General features: G+C 40.3%; 1 protein-coding gene across 1 annotated transcript in view; it reads left to right on the top strand.

Annotated features, from left to right (window-relative positions):
- Positions 1-23,996, top strand: part of KLHL14 (kelch like family member 14) — a 99,426-nt gene that overhangs the window by 589 nt on the left and 74,841 nt on the right. The window contains exon 2 of the mRNA XM_077135686.1: positions 1,593-2,591. Within this exon, the coding sequence (XP_076991801.1) occupies positions 1,636-2,591 (956 nt within the window). The 5' untranslated portion in view covers positions 1,593-1,635. The remainder of the gene's footprint in view (positions 1-1,592; positions 2,592-23,996) is intronic.

Below are 23,996 nucleotides of genomic sequence, written 5' to 3' on the forward strand. Positions count from 1 at the left end.
AGTAGGAAGCCGGCGATCCGGGACCGGCGCCAGGCAGGGCAGAGCGAGCCGCAGTGGAAGGGGCAGGTCCGGCGGGATCCCTCGGAGCCGGGCGGCGGCGGCGGCGGCTCTCCCCGGCGGGCGCGCGGGCGGCCGGGATGTGGACAGAGGGTCCCTTTCTGCTCAGCCCTAGAAGGTGCAATTACAGGTTAAGGACCGGGTGTATCGATCTCGCCTCGTCTCCCCCACCCTGCCCTCCTCCGCCTAGATGCCGGCGGCTCAGACTTTTTACAGAAGTAGTTCCAGGGGTGGGGGTTGTAGGGGTGCCCGAATGGGGGGCCGCTTGGGGCTCGACGGAGGGGGGCGGAAGGAAGCTGTGGTTGCCTGCGAGGAGGCCGGGTGGGACGCAAAGGCCCCTCACTGACTGCCCCCCTCCCCTCCCCCACCTTGGGCAGACCCCCTCCCCTCCCCCCAACACCTGCCTTCTAACTTGAACTTCTCATAGTTAACTGGAGTTAAAGCGGCTGCGCCTGGTGCTGGGAGGAAGTATCGTCCACGCGAATCCCCCCGGGCCTCTGGCTTTGCTCTAAAATCCACCGTGGTGGCCCCACTCGGCTCCCTCCACCTCTCTCTCTCGGTGCCGCCCCGCGATGGAAGGGGACTCAGAAGTCTGAACTTCCGTGCTTTGAAATGCAGGGGCGGGGAGGGGGTGTTGGGAGGAGATGGCTTAGGAGGTAGGAAGAGGGGGACTGGAGGGATTCTCTCGCCAGGTCTAAGGGCGTCTCTGGAAAATTAGCAAAACTGAGTGGTGACTGGGAAGCCAACAGTTTGCGAAGCAGGGAAGCGGGCAGGGCCAGGGTGAGGGAAATGAGCTAGAATTGATAAGGACAGCTCCCGCCTCTGCCGAGTCCACTGAGCTGGTCCTCACCGCGCTCCGCTGCACTTTCCCGGGAGAAGAAAGGGCTTTATCTCTTCTAACCTCAGACTATTAGCCTAGGAGTTTATCAGGGCAACACGGATAATCGAAGGGTTTCCCAGCTTTTGGAGGGCTAGGACTCGCCCACCCGCACGCTGGTCGGGCCTCTTTTCCTAAGCCCCCAAACTGGGCCAACTGCGAAAAGCAAAGCTTCGGGCACAAGTTGACCTGGAACCTCCGCCGTCGGTCGCCTCGGCGCTCTCGGGGCACCCCGGTTCTCCATTCCGGGCCTTTCCCTGCACTCGGCCCGGCATGGACACAAGCCCACGAGGTGTCTCGGCCACAGCCGCCACTTTGCCGCCACTGCTGCCACCGCTGTCGCTGCCAACAGCCGAGCTTGGGCGGTTTTAGGAAAGTGAGGGACGAAGTGTGAGAGGGGCGGCGAGAAGAGTAGCAAGGGTGCAAAGCCCGCTCCCGGACCCCAGACAGGGCCCTTCTGGTGGCGCTCACAGATCTGGCACCTTGAGACCCTCGTCCTGGGGCCGGGTCCGGAGGCGGGACGGGTGGGAGCCAAGCTGAGCACTGATTGTTGTTCTTCGCCCTCCCCTCCCTTCCACACCCTTCCCCACCCTGACCACACCCCACCCCTTCCATCACCCTTCTCCCCTTCCTCCCATCCCCCACCCCTGTCTGCCAGGTTGGAGGAGGGTTTAAAGCCAGGTGCGCCGAGTCAGCTCGCCATGTCCAGATCCGGGGACAGGACATCCACCTTCGACCCCAGCCATAGCGACAACCTGCTGCACGGCCTCAACCTGCTGTGGAGGAAGCAGCTGTTTTGCGACGTGACCCTGACGGCCCAGGGCCAGCAGTTCCACTGCCACAAGGCCGTGCTGGCCTCCTGCTCCCAGTACTTCCGATCGCTCTTCTCCAGCCACCCCCCTCTCGGGGGAGGGGTTGGCGGCCAGGACGGCCTGGGAGCCCCCAAGGACCAGCAGCAGCAGCCACCGCAGCAGCAGCAGCCACCGCCACAGCAGCAGCAGCAGCCGCCGCAGGAGGAGCCCGGGACTCCTTCCTCCTCCCCCGACGACAAGCTGCTGACCAGCCCCCGGGCCATCAACAACCTGGTGCTGCAGGGCTGCTCGTCCATCGGGCTGCGCCTAGTGCTCGAGTACCTCTACACGGCCAACGTGACCCTCTCCCTGGACACAGTGGAGGAGGTGCTGTCGGTCAGCAAGATCCTGCACATCCCCCAGGTCACCAAGCTCTGCGTGCAGTTCCTCAACGACCAGATCTCGGTGCAGAACTACAAGCAGGTGTGCAAGATCGCCGCGCTGCACGGCCTGGAGGAGACCAAGAAGCTGGCCAACAAGTACCTGGTGGAGGATGTGCTGCTGCTCAACTTCGAGGAGATGCGCGCCCTGCTGGACTCACTGCCGCCCCCGGTGGAGTCCGAGCTGGCGCTCTTCCAGATGTCGGTGCTGTGGCTGGAGCACGACCGCGAGACCCGCATGCAGTACGCGCCGGACCTCATGAAGCGCCTCCGCTTCGCGCTCATCCCGGCCCCCGAGCTGGTGGAGCGGGTCCAGTCGGTGGATTTCATGCGCACCGACCCCGTCTGCCAGAAGCTGCTGCTGGACGCCATGAACTACCACCTGATGCCCTTCAGGCAGCACTGCAGGCAGAGCCTGGCCAGCAGGTAGGAGACAACAAAGAGGAGGGCGGGAGTAGGGGAGCTCGAGAGGCCGGAGGGAGGGGAGGGGGCAGGGAGGAGGGGAGAGAGGTGGGCTGGGCGGGAAGCATCCGCAGGCTGAAAACGCAAATAAACAATTCAGACCGTGTGGGCAAAGTTGATTTCAGGGTCTCTGAAAGGTCAATGGGGAACTGGCCTAACAGCATCCCGTAGTACACGAGATTCCAGGTTCTCGATACCTCCGAATGGAAAACATTGGAATAGTGGACTCAGCCTCACTTTGACAGGCAGGTGGGGCCAGAGGCCGGGGCAGTTGCAAGAGGTGCCAATGTATAGCTTTGGGAAGCTTCTCTAAACCAGCGGTCCCTCCAGATCTCCAGATGAGCTTGCCTTAAGCAAAAGATTTTGTGATGAGAAGTCCTGCCACATCCCCTGCTCTTACCTGCCCTGGGTGAGCAGAAGCACCAAGGCTCAGAGAAGAGAGCTTTCTGTCAGGCATTCATGGTGCTTTGGGGTGTTTTTGGTTTTTGGTTTCCTTTGTTTTGTTTTTTAGTGGCTAGGGTCTACTCACTTTCGAGATTACAGCTCCAGAACTGCTTTGTCTGTTAGGGTCACTCTTGGAAATGCTGGCATCATATGCCCAGGCAAACTTTTCTATCTTGTGAAAAAGCTTGCCTTCTCACTTTTAAAAAGGAGGCTAAGCAATAGGTTTCAGAGTGGTGGACTGAATCTTGCCTAGTGACTCACATCCCAGAGGGGAGCACAGTTGAAAATTAGGGGGAGGGGAAGAGTCATCCAGCCCCCATTAGGTCTGTGTATCTGCTCAGAAGTCACAAAGAAGTTGGGGAGTTATTTAGAATGTGTCTCTGAATGTGTTGTAAGTAGGATTTCATGTCAAAGGGGAGAGAGAAATGATGCCTTTTTAAAATGCTGCTGAGATTTAAAAAAAAAAAGGGCTGTAGGAATGGACAATCATGTTTTACTGGCTTCAGTTTTAAAACCTTTTTAATGAGCCCTAGCAGAGGGTTTCTTTCTCTTTTTTAAAAAGAGAAGCTGTATCATCTCAGTTTCTCATGATAAAACATGATTATTCTGGATGCCAGACTACTCCAGCTAATCCACCAAAGTGTTACATTGGACAGAAGTACATGGTTTAAAAATCCATCCTGGCATTTTCCCATCCAGAACGACTGTCAACAGAATGGGATCCACTTTGTGCAGCCTTATGGAATCAGCAGTGTTTGTTTTTTGCCATGTGTCTACAAGACCCAGTAACTAAAGTTCTGAGAAATGAAAGGTATTCTGTGTGGTTGTTTAGGCAGCACTGGTATTAAGATGAGGCCCACAGCAGGCATGAGGAACCTTGAACTTGGAGATCTAGTAAGTTGATTTTCCTGATACCTGTGGGAGATGAATTAATGAATTATGGTGTCAAAAGATAACAGTGAGACAATAGCATAAACAAGAATCCACGCCCCCCCAAATGCTTGAATAGTGAGCACTTGAATCCAAGTGAGAACAAGAACATAGAATGTATTTTTATTTTGTAAGAGCTTGTCCCTTGTCTAAAGATCAAAATGGTAAGCTCAACGTGATGGTCAAATATTCCCATACCCATGGGCATTGGTAATTAATATTCTGGTATTTTAACTTTCGTCATTACAAAGTGACCTAAAAGCATTCTTTATTTAGCATGTATCACACATATTCAATGACACAGTTATAGTCCTGAATATACATTTATTCATATTTTTAAGTATGTACAATCAAGTATAAATTCAGAGACTCAGAAAGATTTAACTTATCCTAAGAGTAATCTTGAATAAAGAGCATTGTAAATTTGATTCAATAAATAATTTCTGAAGCCCTCAAAGCACTTGTATCTAATAAATGTCCTCATTCAATGTTAGAAGTGTTGACTTCCAAAACGCAAACTGCATTTCCCACCTGAGTCTGGACTCAGCACACCAGCTGGGGCCTGCTGGCTCTGTCCTGGTGGATGGCTGAGATACCAGGCAGCCTGGCTCCGTAACGACACCTTCTAGCTTCACTGGACCATATCATTTGAAGGATATGTAGTGGTGTCTGACCACTGAATGCTTACAAGTGTCATGGATGCTACAAGAATCTGATACTTCTGCAGTAGGAAGAAAGCTGTATTTTTCTTTAAAAGAGGAAGGCACAGAAAAGAAAAGAGTTCATGTGAACCTATAGTTGATCTCAAAGTTATATAATTTAGTTCTTGCTCTATTATTAGAAACTGTAGCAGTTTAAATTTTAAGGACTAATTACATTATTCTAATATGAATTCACAGAAAGGATGAAAGAATAACCGTCAAGATCTTAACTTGAAATGTACACAAACATGCTGTAAATTGCAATCAGTAGTATCATATCAGTCCATTTATTATAGCAACAGCATAATATAAAAATGTTCTCTCGGCCTTAAATGTAGTTCAATGGGGGAAAGCTGTTAACTGTGTTGTTTTGTGATTACGTCACTTTTATTAAATACCATTGAATGGAGCTACATTGTATTTACTATTTTTTATAAATCTGTAGTTTTGTAGTCTAAATATGAGAGAGCTCTTCAAATTTAGAAAGTGAAATGGAAAATTAAAATTGATCCATCTGTTAGAGTAAGTACAAAACATAAGCAAATAGAATAACTTTAAAAGATAATTTACTTGTTTAAGAATTCCTATTATCTATAAAAAGTAGGGATATTAATATAATAACAATATTTAAATGTGTTTTTGGAGATTATTAGATAGTTTTTAAATTTTTATTAAGTTTAAAAAAATAGAGCAACCCAAGCACAAAGATTTTATAAAGGCCCAAATTAATTTTAGTTTTTGCTCTAGATGCCTATTTTTCTGAATATACCATTTGTGCTCACATCCGTATTCTACCTAACAAACTAAGCATTAAGGATAATAAAATAAAATAAGATTTTCATCTTATTTTCAAATATGTGGGTAAGCAATTTAAGATTACAGGACTTGAGTAGACAGAAATTTAACTTTTGCTTTTTGGTTGTTTTCTTTTTTCTTTTTTTGCAAGGAATACAAAATTTAAGAACTAAAGTCTTGAAAAAGTTTCTAAAAAGGCCACTATTAAAGTCTTCTACAGCATGAAAATTGGATTTAATAGTGACATGACATTCAGTGTTTAGTACATTAAAAAGTAAATATCGTAAGACTTACAGTCTAAGTTTAGCTTAAGTAATCTAAAAAGTATCTTTTAATATGTATTTTTAAATTTTTGATGCATAATGTAATATTTGTCCCCAAATGTCCCCCAATGGACTAGATTAATTCTCTTCTTTTTTTTTTTACATTTTCATTGCATCTCACGCAATGTAACAGTTAAATAAATGCCTTTTGAAAGTGAATGAATTAAGCCTATGCAGTAAAAATGCCTCAGTGTTACACTTCTGTGTTATGTTCCTCACTCTGTGTTACTATTTCATGTAACAAAAGTCTATTGAACCTTCTCCAGGAAAACACATATAATAGAAAGAAATTCATGAAATAATTATTTTTAGAAAATTTAAACCACCAACTATTACAGTCCATTTTGAAGTGTAGTTTTCAAAAAAAATGTATTTTATAAAAGACAGGACATTACCTTGCAAAAATTTCGCTTTCTACAAACACAGTCTATTTCACATAAATTAATGTAAAAAAATCTATGGAAACACCAGGAGTACTAATTATCTATTTGCTAAAATGACTTGATAATGATTACAAATGATTAGATTTTCTAATATCGCAACACAGTTTTGATCTCTGGCTTTGGTGCGTAGGAAGTTTTTGTTTAAATGTAGGACAATATTTTCTATTGGTTTTCCTCCTAAGAACTCAGAAACAACCTTAACAAAGCAAACTAATCTCATATTCATGCATTCTCTAAATTGCTACTTCCCTTTATATCAATTTGATACCCTCAGATGAAAAGTTGTTAGGTAGTTAGATTTTGTATCAGAAATTACTCAACCATTCCAAATACAATTTGTTTATTATCTGAAACAGGACCATTGATTACAAAATTTTATCAGAGGTATGGGAGCCAAATTGTGATATCTTACAATCAAAGGGCAATTAGAGTAGACATTAATGTCTTGTACTGGCATAGAGGATTTACTGACCAGTAGTAATTTTCAAATTTTATTTTATTTGTACTTTTTCCCATTTTCATAAACACTCATTACTTTGATTTTCTAAGTAAAAATACAGTCAAAATATGTTGCCATATTTAAGATAATATGTTCCAGGTGACAGTTCTAAGCACTTTACAAATGTTGACTTGTTTAATCTTCCTATCAGCACTACAAGATGGGTACCAACATTAGCTTCATTTATAGATGGAAAACCTGATGCACGGAGATGTTAAGCATTTTTCCCAAGGTTGCACCGCCGATAAGTGGTAGAGCCAAGGTCTAAGCCCAGGCAGTGTGGCGGTGTTCTCACCCACTGCAGTGTGCTGCCACTTCCTGGGTGGCGCTGTCTGTGTCGGCCATAATTTGGTGAATGACCAAAGTTACCCACTTTCTTGGATGACAAGGGTTATATGCTAGACTTAAGACTTCCACTTTTTGGAAAGAAACTTGTAATGGTCAAATATTAATGTCTCTGAGTTTCAAAGAAGATGTAGATATTTTTCTGGGTGATTGGCTTTTTCTTTTGCTATGAAAGGCCAGATAGTAAATATTTTTGGCTTTGGGACACACAGTCTCTGTTGTAACTACTCAACTCTATCCTTGTAACACAAAAACTGTTATGGGCAACATGTAAATGAATGGGCAAGGCTGTGTTTCAATATATTTTCATTTATAGACACTGACATTTCATACAATTTTAATGTCATGAAAAATTATTCTTATTTTTATTTTTTCCAACCATTTAAAAAGGTAAAAACCATTCCTAGTTTGCAAGTTATACAAAAACAGCAGTAAGTTGCATTTGTTCTGGTGGCCATAGTTTGCTAACCCCTGTTCTAGGCACTTGGGATCCATCAGTGAACAAACAGACAAAAAATCTGCCCCATTCTTATGGAAGGAAACTCCATTTGTTTCCTTCCTTCTGTTTGGAAAGAAGTCAAGTCTAAATAATTCTACCATACTGTTAGAATGTCAACTTTCTAGAATAAGACTTAAGAATTTAAACAGAAGCTAAATCATGATTAATTAAAACAATGAATGAGTTGTTCATTTTTCCAAGCACACTAGATATACAACCTCCTAAGTTGGTTGGTCATTATTCAGAAGAGGGTTAGCTATTGTTTATATGATATTTAGTGATTTCCAGTAGGAAATCAGAGTAGGCAGGGGCATTGAACTTACAGCTTTCTGAGATTGACATGCACTTGTCCTCAAACTAATCTAGGCATGTAAAGGACTGTTAGTTTATATTTCTAAGTGCCATCCTCTGTCTCCAGCTTCTTTGATCAAAGGATGTGCGTTGTTAGGACTCCTGACTTCTGGATAAATCCACTGGGTCGGATATGGCTATGAAATTTCTTGCCTTGTCCAAAGTGAATGACCTCTGGAGGAGCCCTCATCCCACTATAGCTTTGACTTATGTTCTAGTTCCCTCACTAGACAAGGGCTTTGAATATTTGTGACCAAAAATGTTAGCACAATATGAATTGGTGTTGATCTTAAATATGATTGAATAAACATATGGCTCAATTTAGTGTGAACTGACAAAGCCAATCTGAAATGAAAATTGAGGTAATTTTAAATATGATCTCTCCTACACACACAACTACTCTTTGCCAGTTATAATAGTAGCTATCATTAATTGAGCACCTACCAAGAACTAGGCATATTATCTACATTGTTTCTATTCCTTAAAACATCTTTCAAACCTCTGTAGAGATTAAGAAATTGAAGTTTAGGGAAGGTAAGTAATCTGTTCGTGTATCAGCAAAGTGTTGAGTTGGGCATAATCAAATCATCTGGAGAAAAACCTTTCATCATAGGTACATATTGTAGACATGGATTCTGCAAAATGCAAACTTATTCTGTACCTACCATATCTTTGGTTTACCACACCATAGATGTGAAGAAAATTCCTACTTTCTATCTCTTCTTCAAGCCACCCAGCCAATGAAGAAAAGTGAGGAGAATATAGTAGAAAGTCAAAATTCTTTCCTAGTGGCCTACTGTACTTTTTAGTTCTGAGATTAAGGAGCTAAATGATGAAGTGGTTAAGATTTGTCATTTTGATATTGACTTATTAAAATTAGAATGAGCCGATGTACTTTAAATAAATCGTTTTTAGTTTAACCATGAAAAATAATTATGAAATAAAACAAATACAGCAAAACCTTGAATTTGAACCCCAAATTGCTTTCCCTGGATAGCTAAATGATGGCACACCCTAGGGGCATCAGCTTTGTTTTGGGGAGGATAATAGAAAGCTATTAATGTTTGTGATAAATTGAAGTGATAAATATATCAGGTAGATATATCAGGTAGATATATTTATAGATATCCCACTTACCTTAATAGCATAAGGTAAGATTACTCTAACTAGAAATTTCTTTCCATTTTTCCTTTCAAGGAAATCATTTTAACATTTGTTATGTCATCCATGTTTATGTCTTCTATCATTCATTTAGAATTTCACAAAATATATTCATTTTCTATGTCCTTTCCATTAACTTCTAAAATAATTCGTATGTATGAATTACTAATAATGATTTGTTTTTTTATAAAACACTGTATTGATATGGACAGAAAGATGAGTTTACTAGGAGAAGAACTGTCGGTTCTAACATAGATGATTCAGTGAACATGTCTATTTTGCTGTAAATATCAGAGGGGCTTCTCTAGTCACAAAAAAAGTTAATGAAAATTAGGTTAGAATTATTTCCAGCATTGGAAGAAAAACAGAAAGGTAGCAGGGAAAGAAAAACCTACAGTAGTGGGGAATTGAAACAAGTGAGTATCTATTAGAGAGGAAAAGAAAGAAAAGAAATCATAGAAAGGTGAAAAAAAGGAGAAAAACAAGCACAATGGAAAATGCAAGGAGATGTGTGGAATCAAAGAAATTATAAAGAGGTAAACTATGAGATCTGAAAATGAAGAATAAAGGAACTAGCAGTAGAAGAAACTAGACAGGGACATTCTAGGGCTTGAAGAGGAGGTGTTCAATATTTGTTGGACAAGTCAGAACAAATCAAGAAGTACTTGAATCGCTACATACCCAACCTCACATAATTTGCAGAGTTACAAAATTCCTTCATAAAGAAAAAACAGTCAGTACTCAAAAGAAAAAAAAAAGTGTTTCCACAAGAAGAAAAGGCCAATAATAGCTCCTTCACCCTCTATAATTCAATTCACTTCAATAAGTACATATTTGAAATCTGAATTGATCAAGATATTTTATTTTTTTAAAAAACCCTCTGTTCTTGTGCTAGGTAAACACAATAGTTTCATAAGTGTCAGAATTCAAAGAGGACATCCTGTTATTCCAACAGGAGGACATGAAAATATAATTGTGCCATTTGCAAAATTGTCTTCACTATCAGTGTAATTAGAACTGGCAGCAGACCTAAGAAGCAAAGTGACCTTCACAACTATGGGCATCTTTTCTAAACCCATGCCCTAACAGGATCATACTCCCTGTTGGAGCTTGGAGTGATGTGTTGCAATTCACCAATAACAATAAATTCTGATGTGGAATTTCCCCCAAATTTGTATTAAACATATATATACTAAGCATTGTGTTAGATTCTGAGATCTAGGAGTCAAAAAGCCAGACATATTCCTGACCTTATGTAGCTTATGGTACAATGAGAAAGAGTAAAGAATTACACAAATTATTTATACTGGTAATGCATGCTATAGATGAGAAAAGTACCAGGAGCTGAGTGACCATAGTACAGCTGGGAGCCATAGAATCTTGTCTCGGTAGTCAAAGAAGGCTTTCCCTATAGAAGCAGTTTAAGATGAATCTCGAAAGATGACATATCCAGGGTGATGGTATCTGGGAAGCAATGTATGCAATTGGGGGAGGTACAGGCTGAGAGAAGAGTATGTGCAAAAGCCCTGAGGCAGAAAAATAGCTTGGCACCTTCCAGGAACTGCAAACAGGTGTGTGTGACTAGAGATGCCACAGGAGGGGTGGACCAAATCATCAAATACCTAGAGGTACCACTAAGGATTAACTTCCACATGGATGAATTTGATATGGAAAAGTCAGCCCATGTTTTATTTGAACTGAGAGAAGATAGCAACACTATGGTGGAAAAAAATACTGCCTTTGCAGTCATAGACCTACCTATATGTCCTAGCTCCACTTTAACTGAGTTTTGCATCAGTAAAATGGGTTAATCATTACAGTTTTATTTCCCAGAGTGTTTGTAAGGATCAGCTGACAGCTGATTAAGCAAAATTTCTTTGAATACGTTTTTGCATATTGAGAAAACTCTTGACTATATTTGTGAATTCACTGAAAGCACAGAAATAGCCAGAGATTTTAAGACCCAAGGAGTAAAGTTGAAGGTACCCCAAGGTGAAACCAAGGGCATCAGAAGAAACGTGGAAAACAGGATTTCTGATTGATCTCAGCAATTTATATTGAATTCTTCAAAGGGCAAATGATGGCCTTTTTAGACAAAAAAAGTCTTTCATATTTTTCATAGAGGAGAGCCCCTCTTCTGTTTAATGTCATAAAACGCAAGCTCAGAGATTTCGTTTTTTGGCAGCTCCCCAGCCTCTCTCACATGTGTCTGGTTTTGCAGCTCCCAGTGCGCCTATGAGAGGGTTGCTAAAATGCACCTGCACAGGGGCTCTGCCTTCCTCCAAGCTCCACTGGGCCACCGTATGGAGACTGGCTCACTGGAGGCTGCAGGGAAGTGAACTGAACAATTACAGTCGGTTTCACTTCCCTGCCTTATGTGCCTTCAGGTGCCTCTGAAGACAGGCGAGGCCAGTGAAATGGAGAAGAGAAGGAAGAAGAGAAAGCATAAATATCAGAGAAGAAAGAGCACTCAAAAAATGTAGAAGCATTATTGGAAAATGTGGAGAGGTGGATGTGTGTATGCATACACAGAGAAAGCATACTGTTGTGCGCCAGCCTTACATTTTCTGTACAGCGTCTTCTTAGATTTTATCAGATACAGTTCTATTTTGTACTATTTTATCAGACAAAGTTCTATTTTGTACAGTGGGGGTGGGGATGGGGGGTTTGAAGCGGGATGGTGATTGATCCATATTCTGGTACTGAATGAGGAATACTGAGTTGAGAGGGATAATTTTTCACCAAAAAGAAAATAGTCATATTTGCAAATCCTGCTTAGAACAATGCAGTAGATCACTGTGAGAGCCTGATTTTTAGCATCCCTTGGAACCAACCACATCAGAGCATCCTATGCAAAAGGAAAAGATTAGAAGAGGGAGTGTAAAATTTGTGAATCAGAGAGGAGAACTTTAAAGGAAAAACTTTAGTGACTTAAAATGTACATTAGGTTCTCAGCACTTCCTATTTCATTTGCATTAACAGCAGTTCATTGATACTGTGAGAATCCCAGTCATTGTTGATGTATTATAATGACACAAGTGGGTGTCTAGTAGCACAGACCAATTTGGTGGATTGGTTACTATGGCAACTGTACCACCACCACTGTCTGTGGCAATTCCTACAATCACCCTCTCTTGAGGTTTTCACAAGCACTCACTCCAAAATGACCTTTGTAGGTAGTGACTACAAAGTAAAATTAGGTATTAAACAGGTAGGAGACATCTGTTTCTATATCTAAATATCTCTATCTACCTATTTATCTGTCTACCTACAGTGTTTTATGTAGTAGGATATATAAATTAAAATGTTAAGGTTATTTTGTAAACATCATAAAAATCTCTGTCGCATGGTAGCTGAGACCTAAAAATCAGACAGATGTGGGTTCAAATTTCACCTCTACCATTTACAAGTGACCTATCCTTGGTTAATATAATTAACCTATTTTCATGTTTCTTACCTGTAAAATGTGCATAATAATACCTACCTCATAAGAACAATCCTTAATGTTGAAACACTGAATGTACAACACAGTGTGGCGCCTGGCTGTGAATACAGAATAATCAATAGCTTTTCTTTTTATAGGAATCGCTCTATTTATTTACGATTCGCCTTTCTGTTTACTTGTAGACATATATGCACTATGTCCATTATAGATAGCTGAATGCCCAGCCTGAGTCCTAAATGGTGTTCTTATCATTATAAGTGTCACATTTATCCACCTTTGAGTGAACTACAAAGCTTGGGCCAGTCCTAGATCTAGTCCATCCTCTTGATCTAATCCATGTGAGAGATCAGAAAAGTTGAAAGAAGCATGGCCAATTCATGTTTATTGAGATGTAATTCACATACTATACATTTAAAGCATACAATTCAATGGTGTTTAGAATGTTCACAGAGTTGTATAGTTATCACCACAATTAATTTTAGAATATTTCATCACTCTACCAATAAAAAAATGTTTATTAGTAGTCACTCCTCATTCTCCCTATTCCCCTAGCTGTAGGCAGCCACTAAGCAACTTTCTATCTCTATAGATCTGCCTATTGTGACCATTTCATATAAATGGAATCATGCGATACTTGGTCTTTTGTGATTGGCTTCTTTCATTTAGCATAATGATTTCTAGATTAATCCATTATTGTGGCATGATGTGTCAATACTTTATTTCTTTTTACAGTGGAATAATATCCCATTTTATGGATATACCAACTTTGGTTATCCATTCATTAATTCATGGACATTTGGGTTATTTGCACTTTTTGTTATTATGAATAATGCTGCTACGAACATCTTATACAAGTTTTCTGTGGGCATGTTTTCATTTCTCATAAGTATATACCCAGGAGTAGAACTGCTGGCCCATATATTAACACTATGTTTAACATTTTGAGGCTCTGCCAAACTGTTTTCCAAAGCAACTACACCATTTTACATTCCCATTAGCAGTGTATGAAGGTTGCAATTTCTCCACATTCTTGTCAACACTAATTATTATCTGACTTTTAATTATAGCCATCTGAGGGGGTGGTAAGTGCTAGCTCATTGTGATTTGCATTTACCTAATGGCTAATGATGTTGAACATCTTTTCTTGTGATTATTGACCATTTGTATATTTTCTTGGAAGAAGTATCTGCTCAACTTCTTTGCCCATTTTTAGTTGGGTTGTCTATTATTGAATTGTAAGAATTCTTTAAGCCTTTTTAGCGGGACTTCTACTGGTTCCTAGATCACAGCTGGGGCCATTTTCTGCAGGAATCAGATGTTATCAAATATATGTGATAACTCTGTAGGATTTCGACTACACTACCAACCAATGCCAAGAAAGCAGATAATCTCTCCGAATTAGTTATCTTTTGCATGTGTTTGTCTTTAGAACACATCTTCTTCTCTCAGCAAATGTCTTGGTCATATAGAGTAAGTGTCTAATTCTAGGCAATCACTTCAGAATACCTAAGATCCTGATGAACTTCATCCGCCACTCAGACATTCCTGGATTCAGACTTTGGAAACAGAGAAAGCAAAACAGAAATACTTGAACACTATCATTAATGCACTCAGTATAGTCAAGGCTTAGGATTTCTCCAGAATTAAGAAACAGCAAACTAAACCAGCAGTAAGCAGTCTAGGTAAAAATCCATTCCTAGAAGGGAAAGAATAATCTCACCTCAAAAGATTTTTCTGGAGGGTGCTTCACATATTTTTATGGCAAGGAAATTTTCAAGTGTCAGAGCATAAAGAAACACTTAAAATTTCTGAAAGCACAAAAAAAAATCACTTCTGTAACTTTACAGGTGCTAATTAGAATCTGCCACAAAGGCTTATGCAAATCACTAAGCTGTATCAGTGCTTCTCCCTCCTACTTGCCCCTCTTCCAATGTTATCCATTAACATTTACCAGGTATGTACAGTCTGCTGAGCATGAAACAGAGGAGTAGATAAGGATCCTGCCTCACCGTATTACGAATTCTCTGTACAGAGTGTAGTTGGTAGGTTATTACGTAGTTCGTAGTTGCTATGTAGCTGTTGTATGGCAGAATTAGGAAGGTCTTTTCTCAAGGCAGTCATGCAAGTTTGACCAAAGAGGGCTCCTTCTCAAGTGTCAGTTCCCAAAACTGAGTGTGAGACTGATGGTTTATTTCAACCCTAAGTTTCTGTTGGTTGGAGAGCTTTGTTAAGGAGGGCCAAGAATAGGACACACAAGGAATTTAAAAAAATAGGTTAGGGAAACGAACTGAAATGTTACTTTGCAACTAGATCTATACAGGCAAAGTTATATAGATAGTTGAGTAATTATCCAAGTCAGTAATGTGTTAATAGCTCTTCCAGTAAGCAGAATTAGAAAAGAAAACACAATGTGGATCTAATTTCTTTGGCCCCTGAAAATCTTACCTAAAAAATTAACCATCATACAGCTTTTTAAAAGAAAAAAAGCTTTTCAGCTACCCCAAAGTTCTGAATGGAGTCGTTCGGGAATGTAGACCCAAGAACCTGCATGTTTGGCAAGCATCTCAGGCAGTTGTTCTGCTGGTGGTTTTTGTTTTTTGGGGGGTTTTTTGGTTCACATTTTGAAAATCTCTCGACTAAACAAATAATTGTATCTCTTTTTCAATATGCTACATATCTGTAGAAGATGGGGAAAAATAGTGACAATAATTTGCCAAAAAATAAGAAGCATGGGGAAAAATTATTATGAAATTAAGAGAAATCTGATTAATTGGCATAAAAATAGGAAAGTTATCAGAATTACTAGACTCTAGGGGATTTCCTTCAATGAAAAATCAGTACCTACCACCCTAGAGAATTTGCAGAAAAATTCAAGCCACACAGTTATAATGTGCACAATCAGCTTCAGAGAATCTGATAAAGTTTCCCAGAAAAACACTGTTTCTACAAGTCAAAGATCTGATGGTCAAAAAAGGATATTTCCCCTGGAATATTCATGGCCACAAATAAGTATCTATCTTCAGAAAAATGAGTTTCAATGGATTCTTTCTAAAACGGTTAGAAGGAGCCCTCTTTGGTCAAACTTGCATGACTGCTTTGAGAAAAGATCTTCCTAATTTTGCCATACAACAGCTACATAGCAACTACCAACTACATAGTAACCTACCACCTACACTCTCTACTATTGGATTGGCTAATCAGGTGGGCCTCAGAGGCTCCATGAATGCTTCTTTCAGAGGGGAGCATTGATGAGCCCTTAGGGTAAGGTTCACTTTAGCACCATCCTCCCTCCAGGATTGGCAAAACAGCAAAAGACAGAAAGAATGGGCTTCCTACTGGGAGGGAGAGGAAAAGAGGAGGAAGAGAAGAGATTCCTATTTCACCCACAGCAGCAGGGTGTCCCTAAGCTGGATCCCAGAAGCCACACCTCATCATCTCCATAGCATGCTCACCCCCAGTGCCTGCCCCACTCCCTTACTGCATATCTACTGGAAAATAAGGATAGCTTTCCTCATTTATTCTCATCCCAAGATGATATTAATTTTTTTCTTCCCTTAAAATTAAATTCCAAAAAAAATAAAATTCCAGCCCTTTTAGAAAGAATCCATCGAAACTCATTTTTCTGAAGACAGACACCTATGTGTTGCCATGAATATTCCAGGGGAAGCATGTTGTAATATGTTCGGTTACTAACTAACTTTTCTCTCCTCTCCCTGCGTGGCCACTCCTGCAGTGACTCTCCAACTGGAAAGAGCCTGCTTGGCAGGAGGCTGGTTCCACTTCTTCAGAACCAGCTTCGTAGTTTCCCCACGAAAAATGTCTCCCTGGAGTTAGAGTAATGGATGAGATGAGATCGGCTCTAGATAATGAGGGGGGATCTGGCCATTGTCCCCCTAACCCTCAGCTTGAGTGGCTGAACTGCTTTCTTTGTTAGAATATTCTTTTTTTTTTACTGTTATGCCTTTGCCTCTCAGAGACAAATCATTCTAGTCAGGTATGGTACATACTTCTAGAATTTGAATGCTTGACCTTATTCTGCGATCTTGCATTTTTCTGCACTTTATCTTATGGAGTAAGTACCAAATGTTCTCCAGGTCAGGAAGTTACTCTTATCTCTTCAAAAAGCCAGGCAGATGGGAGGGAAGGAGACAGGGAGTGGGAGAGAGAATGAAACAGAAAGGTCTTAGCATTGAAATTGGTTCTCAGGAGGCAGCACAGCCTATTAATTGGGCTTTATTGGGATTTCCAATGCAGGCATTACTTATGAGTCCAGCACTAGCATGAGAAAGATGCTTCATCTGTTTTTATCACAAGGTGATACAGAGTTTGAATCAGATCCTCTGTGGCAGGCTGCATAGAACCAGTTCTTTCTAGAATAAGAAGTACTTTCTCCTACCGTATAAATATTGGTTGCACCCACCAACCTCTTTTGTAGCAAGCATCTGTGCTAGTGGGCAGCAAGACCCTGTGCCCACTTGCAGGCAGGAGAATGAGTCTGAGGCAGCACTTGCCACACAACATCCTCACAGAGATGTGGGGAGAACTAATGAAATGCTATTTCCATTGCAATTGATGCTCATCAGAAGAAAGGCACTAAGTACTAGGTATTAGAATTAGGGATTATATAGTTAATCAAGCAAAGAAGATATTCAACTGTATCTAGCAACTAAAGGAAGCTTTAGAGAGGGAAAGGAGGAAGGCAATGCAGAGAGTATGAAGTAGGCTGGAAGGCATCGTCCCTCATGAAGCAAAGGACCAAGAATGGAGTATGAAGTGCTACATACACATATAAGGACAGATGCACCCTAGCCCTTAAGGCTTATTATCATATAAACCTTGGTAGAGCATACATTTCATAGATTCAGATGAAGACCTTAAGGCTTTCATATGTATCTGTGCCATCATTAGCCATTCCATAGGTGTGGTGCCTAGAGGAATGTAGCAAATGACCTCATCTACACCTGGAGAGTTGGTGCCCTGCTGGAATGAGGAGGCATCAGGGAAGAATCGTGGAGGACTACTGCGAGCTCCAGGGGCTTGTGTGTAGAGTGAAGGGTGGAAGATGGTTACTTACAATTAGAATGTGTAAAGCTACAGCAAATAAAATGTTGGTCTTCTCATAGTCGCACATATAGAAAGTAGCAGAGCTGGAATGTAATTCAGGCTTCCAGGTCATCAGATTTTAAAGTCCTGGCTTCTTCTTCCATTATTCTATTGTGTCCCAAAATATGGCTTACCTGTCACTCGTGGAATGTGAGGCAATTTCCTGATGGTATGCAAGAAACCATTTTTAAATTTGTTTTAGTTAGCTTAGGCATTATTACATTCTTCTTTGGAGGGGGGCGGTGCATGGTCCAGGAATCGAACCCAGGTCTCCTGCATGGAAGGCGAGGATCCTACCACTGAACCACCCGTGCACCCTCAGTATTACATTTTAATGTGTATTAGAAATAAAACACATTTAACACAGAAAGCTCATGTGTTCATAAATATGATTGCTCAGCACAATGATTCTCAATATTGGTTTGCAGATTAGAATCACTCAGAAAGATTTTTAAAAACACCCCCACTGATGCTGGGTCCCTAGAGCAATTAAATCAGAATCTCCAGGAGGTGCTCCTTCCCTGGGTATTTCATAAAAGTTCCCCCAGGTGATTCTAAAGTGAAGCCAGTTGTTGAGATCCACTAACATTGTCTGGGATTAAGTATTTTTTAACTGGTTTGGAAAAAAGTACCGAGTAAATAATATTGTAGGCAACATGCAGCTATCACAAATGTCATGAAGGCCTTATGTTGTGCTAAAAACTTAAGTTATTTCAATGTTGCACTTTATAATGGGTTTCCATTCTCTGAGACAACACTGATTCTAAAAAACAAGAAAACAAACAGAAATATCCAATAAAACCAATGAGTGTGGTACTGTGATTCTTAAGACCAAGACTAATTATTTAGATTCAATTTTGGGGACTGTTCAATAAGACTCTCCTTAGAAATGTGTCTTCTTTCCCTTCTGCCTTGTCACACCCTCCCCCCCCCCCTCCTCCCACCTTGCTGGATCTTAAAACCAGTCCACTGACTGGACTTTAAAACAGATAAGTATAATAAAAAAGGCTGATAAGGACATGTTCCTGGATAGTGGGATTATAATTGGCTTTTAATTTTTTCAACATTTGCTCTTTTATTCACCATTTCTTCATTCAAACAGCAAACATTTATTGAGCACCTACTAGGTACAAAGTCCTTTTTTTGCTTTTAAGTGTAGTCAGAATTGTTCTTAGGGAACATGTACCATCTTTATAACGTGATAAAACAAATCTTAAAGTTATTACCATTTTAGAAAAACCAAGTAGCCATTCTGTCATCACCACACAGCCAGAAACAATAGTGGAAGGATGAGAACTGGCTCTAATGTCAGAAGATGGGGCACTTTCTCAGCCATACTTGAGAGTCACAGAAGACTTGTGTAAGAAAGTCCTTGAGAGGTTTCCTCTGTGAAAAGGAGGAAATAAAACCCATCCTGAGGCACTAGAAAAGATGTCCAAACCCTTTTTCCTCTATTCTTTCATCTGTTAGATGGGGATAATGAAACTTTGTGTTTACCTACCTCAGAGAGGCATTATCGGTCTATTTAAAGGCTCTTCCAATGAAAGCTGCTGTGTAATTACCAAGAACAGCTATGATAAAGAAACCTAAATACAACGGCAAATCAGCTGGAACAAATTCTCAAGGGAGTTTACTTCTCTGGAAAAATTTAAGAAGAGGGTTGCAGCTCTCCTTTGGGGAACTTTGGGCACCATTCTGGTTAAAAGTTTAAGGAAGACCAGCTGAATTTCAAAGCCTTCTCCAGGCCAACAATTCAGAATGTGTCTCTACTTGCTTTTTCCTCATAGTCTAAGCAGTTACCATCTGAAATTCCTCTTTCAAGTTTATTCAGATCTTAACTCACAAACTCGTTTATCCTTGAAATGAATTTCAGGCAATGCGTTTAACCACGAGAGACAGAGAGAGAGAAAGGGGAGGTTATAATGTAGCGACAATGTGCATTTTATAGGTGAAAGTTAGTGGGGGGTTCTGTGATGGCTTTCTAGAAGAGGATAGAGATAATTGATCATTAGTGCCAGGCTTTGCTAAAATTCATCTGACAAAGTATGCAGCATAGATTAGATGGGGGCACAGTCACAGAAAGCAGGAACGCCACTGCTACAGCAGCTTACCAGAGAGCCAGTCCGGCTGGGTCAGGCAGGTGGCAGTTAGGCTGGTATGAAGAAACAGATTTCGGAAACAGTATAGCTACAGAATCTATGGGATTTGAAAAAAACACTGAATTTAGTAAGAAAATGGAAGACTCAAGGATGATCATAAAATTTGGTGAGTTTGGATTTCCTAAGGCTTGGTGATTTCCTTAGCAAAGAAAGGTAGTAGTCAAGAGATTGAGTAGGTTGAATTTTTATAAATGAGATCTGGATCAATACTATTATGGGACACCAGTGATTTTATGTTTTTGCTAAACCTGTTGCTGCGGTAAATATTCTGGCTATTTATAAACAGTTCAACCTATGGTGTCTGGAAGGCTTCTAAGCAATAAAAGAAAGCACCAAAATTCCAAAGACTGATTTTCAAATGAGTGCTTTATAAGGCTAATAATTATGTGAAATAATTATGCTACTGTTTATTAATTGATTACCATCAAAGCAACATAAATATTTTTCATAGGTACCCCAGAAGTCAGCTAAGGGTTTCCCAGATCTAGCAAAGATCTGGTAAAATTACTGCAAGCCCTTCCAATCTCCTGATCTTGGGAACTTCAAAGCCTATCCCCATTTCTGTGAATCCCTGTAGACTTTTGTCCTCCTGTTTTTTTTCACCTCCCAGATTACTATCATACATTGTTGCTGTATCACCAGCTATGAAACTGTTCATGTACTGCCTTTATAAAATACTGAGGCATCCTGGGTCGAGTAAAGTCCGCTGAAATTGGATGGTCATAGGGAAGAGTCATGGCTTCTCTCAATCTCACCCAGCATCTTCACACTGGATTATGTTGGGATCAGCAATTTTTTCTCTCTTCACTATGCAGAGACATTTATCTTTCAAGGTGTCAGCAGCACAAGGGGACTTTGGTTTGCTGGATGGATTTCCTCTAGAAGGCATTTTTGATTAGAGGGAATAACCATTTATTTTCCCATTGCACCTGGATGACTTCGTGTAACCATCACGACAACTTGTAAGAAGATAGTATTCATTCCCGCTTTAACGAGGAGGAAACTGAGGTATAGAGAGGTTGAGTCCCACCCCAAGGACATAAAAATATTTGAGGTGGTAGAAAGAGGACTTCAGTCCAGATTTGGCTGACTCTTAACTTGAAATTACCTTGGCCTTTGAGGGATGGGGTAGTGTTTTTCTACCCTGTTTCCCTTTGCCACTCAAAGCTGCTTAGTTTTTGCACATGCAAAAAAAGAGAGAAAAATGACCATACACGCCAGGAGACCAAATGACACGAGTTGCAGAACAAAAATCCTAGTTATTTAGTATCCTTTCAAAGAGAACTAGTTAAAATAATTAAAATATTTAAGCAATAGAAAGACTGGTCTGCTGTTTTAAGTGATGAACCTTGAATGGTAACATATTTGAATAATGGAAAGATGATGCTATTATTTTTCAAGTAGGGAAACTTGAGTGGGGACATCGGCTCGCTTGTCAACCCTGCAGATTACACAGAGGAACAGTTAATGCTAATAATGACAAAAAACATGATGATAGCATTTATTTAGCACTGTTTTAAATGTCTTGCATATACTGTTTCTTTTCATCTAAAAAACAAAAACTGTGCCATAGGTCTACTGTTATCTAAACTTCACGAATACGGTTAAAGAGGATGAAGAGGTCAGCCTGAGGCCACTCACATGGGAATAGCTGGAGCCGGGCATCTTACCCTGACTGTCCTCCACAACCAGCCTGTTCTGCCTGAAAATTCAAGATGGTCTCAATAGAAGCCCCCTTTAGGAAAGAAGGAAGTATCAGAGAAACAAGGATTCCCACCTCTTGTTCCCACCAATGTCACCAACCCTCAGAACAGTGCCTGCCTGGCATTTAGTGTGAATTCAATTAATAAATTGCTAACTAATAAACTAATTGAAACAAAGTATCTAAATCACTAGCAGAAATAAAAACATAAAGAATAATCATGCATTGATGGTTAAAATATTCCATTAGAAGAAACAGACTAGGAAACATCTGGCTGTAAAAATGCTTGTTTAAAAAAAACATGATGTTTCTTTTAGTCAACCAGAAGCTGAATAGGAACCCAACCCTGTTCAGTCATTGCTGAAAGACTGTTGCAAATTTCTAAAGCCTTAAAAGAAAAATAGTTTCGTTCCTAATTCTGACCTTCACATTTTAAAAGGGACAGTGACAATCTAGAGTATACCCATCGTAACTTTCCAACCCCGAAGCAGGACCATTCCAGCCAATCCTAAAGAACACCTAGGCCAATTTATAAGATTCCACAAGAGTTCCAGGCACTAGAGTAACTTTCCAGAAACCTACAACCTCAAGATGGATCCCTGGTCCAGATAAGTCCTGAACCATAGCCCAGTCTCTCTACTATCTAACTAACATCAGCTAGGAAAACACTCTTTCAATATGAAAAATTTAGAAGCCATAGCCCAAACAACCCTGATGAGAGGGATGGAAATATCAAAAGTGATGGTGGAATTGTACATAGAAGATAGGACTTAACAAATGAATATGAATGCTGAATCATTAAATTGATATCTCTTTTAGTTTCCAGTATTTTAGAGCAGCTAGAAGTAAAAACCTAAAATTGTGATATTGTTACCCTGTGTCAAAGTCTGAAATATGTTCTATAACTAATTGTGGTGCTATGCTTGGAAATTTATAGCTTTTTTGTGTATATATCATTGTTCACAAAAAAAGAAGGAAAAAAGTCGATAGTGATAATAAAAAAGTATTTAAGCCCTCTAGCCTCCGATATTCTGGAGCAGCTAGAAGGAAAAATATGAAAGGATCATATGGTAGCCCATGACAAACTCTGGGATCTGTCCTGTAACCACTTTTTGAAGACTGCTTTGAAAATTTTTGCTTTGTATATATGTTATACTATACAATAAAAAAAGTTAAAAAAAAAATAATAAAGTGGTCCTCCAGAGGTGACGCTTAGGCATATCTATTGGTAGGCTAAGTGTTTCTACTACATACATAAGTTTCAAAAGAGCAAGCCTCAAGATCAAGGGCTTGTGAACATACTGCCCTTCCCCCCTACATGGGACATAACTCCCAGGCGTATAAATCTCCCTGGCAATGAAATCCTGGGATGAGCTGAGACCCAGCATCAAGGGATTGAGAAAACCTTTTCGACTGAAAGAGGGGAGAGAGAAATGAGGAAAAAATAAAATGTCATTGGCTGAGAGATTTCAAGCAGAGTTGAGAGGTTATCCTGGAGGTTATTCCTACGCATTATATAGGTATCCCTTTTCAGTTTATGATGTATTTGAGTAGCTAAAGGGAAGTACCTGGAACTATAGAGCTGTGTTCCAGTAGCCTTATTTCTTGAAGATGATTGTATAACTATGTAGCTTTTACAATGTGACTGTGTGATTGTGAAAACCTTGTATCTGATGCCCCCTTTATCTAGAATATGAACAAATGAGTAAAAAATATGGATAAAAAATAAATAAATAATAGGAGGAACAAAGGTTAAAAAATTGGGTAAACAGAAATACTAGTGGTCAGTGAGAGGGAGTAGTAACTCATGTTTTTCTTTTTATTTCTTTTTCTGGAGTGATGGAAATGTTCTAAAACATATTCATGGTGATGAATATACAACTATGTGATGATATTGTACAGCCATTGATTGTACACCATGTATGGAATGTTTGTGTTTGTATGTTGTTTTATCAATAAAAATATTTAAAAAAAAAAAAAAAAAGATCGAGGGCTTGGACTATTGGTTTGCATGTCCCTAACGTTTGGCACAATGTCCAGGGGTTCCCTGGTGGTAAAGTTTAATAATTCCATAATTTTTCTTCCGTCCCTCAAGGAACTTTGCCAATACTTTTTGACTGTCTGCTTAATATACTCTGGATCGTATCCAGGCATTATAGTAAGCTATACAGGATTACAGGCCCTCATTCTTATTCTGGGCTCCCTGTGTTTGGATTGTTTAAATGATCTCTATCCAGGCAGGTTGAGTTAGATTATATGCTACAGAAAACTTAGGTTCTGGACAAAATAAAACTTTCTTCCTTTGATCTCAAAGAACAAGTGAAGTTCCAAAATACAAGCAATGTCTTCCTTGCCCCTGTATTCTGAATTACTTTAATCCCTACCTGATTGCCTTCATTCTTATCTCTAAATACCAGTTATACATACATAAAACTAGCGCCTCAAAATCCAGTTACCACTCCGGACTAA

This window comes from Tamandua tetradactyla, chromosome 18 (genome assembly GCF_023851605.1).
Source record: "Tamandua tetradactyla isolate mTamTet1 chromosome 18, mTamTet1.pri, whole genome shotgun sequence".
In the NCBI taxonomy this organism is placed as follows: domain Eukaryota; kingdom Metazoa; phylum Chordata; class Mammalia; order Pilosa; family Myrmecophagidae; genus Tamandua; species Tamandua tetradactyla.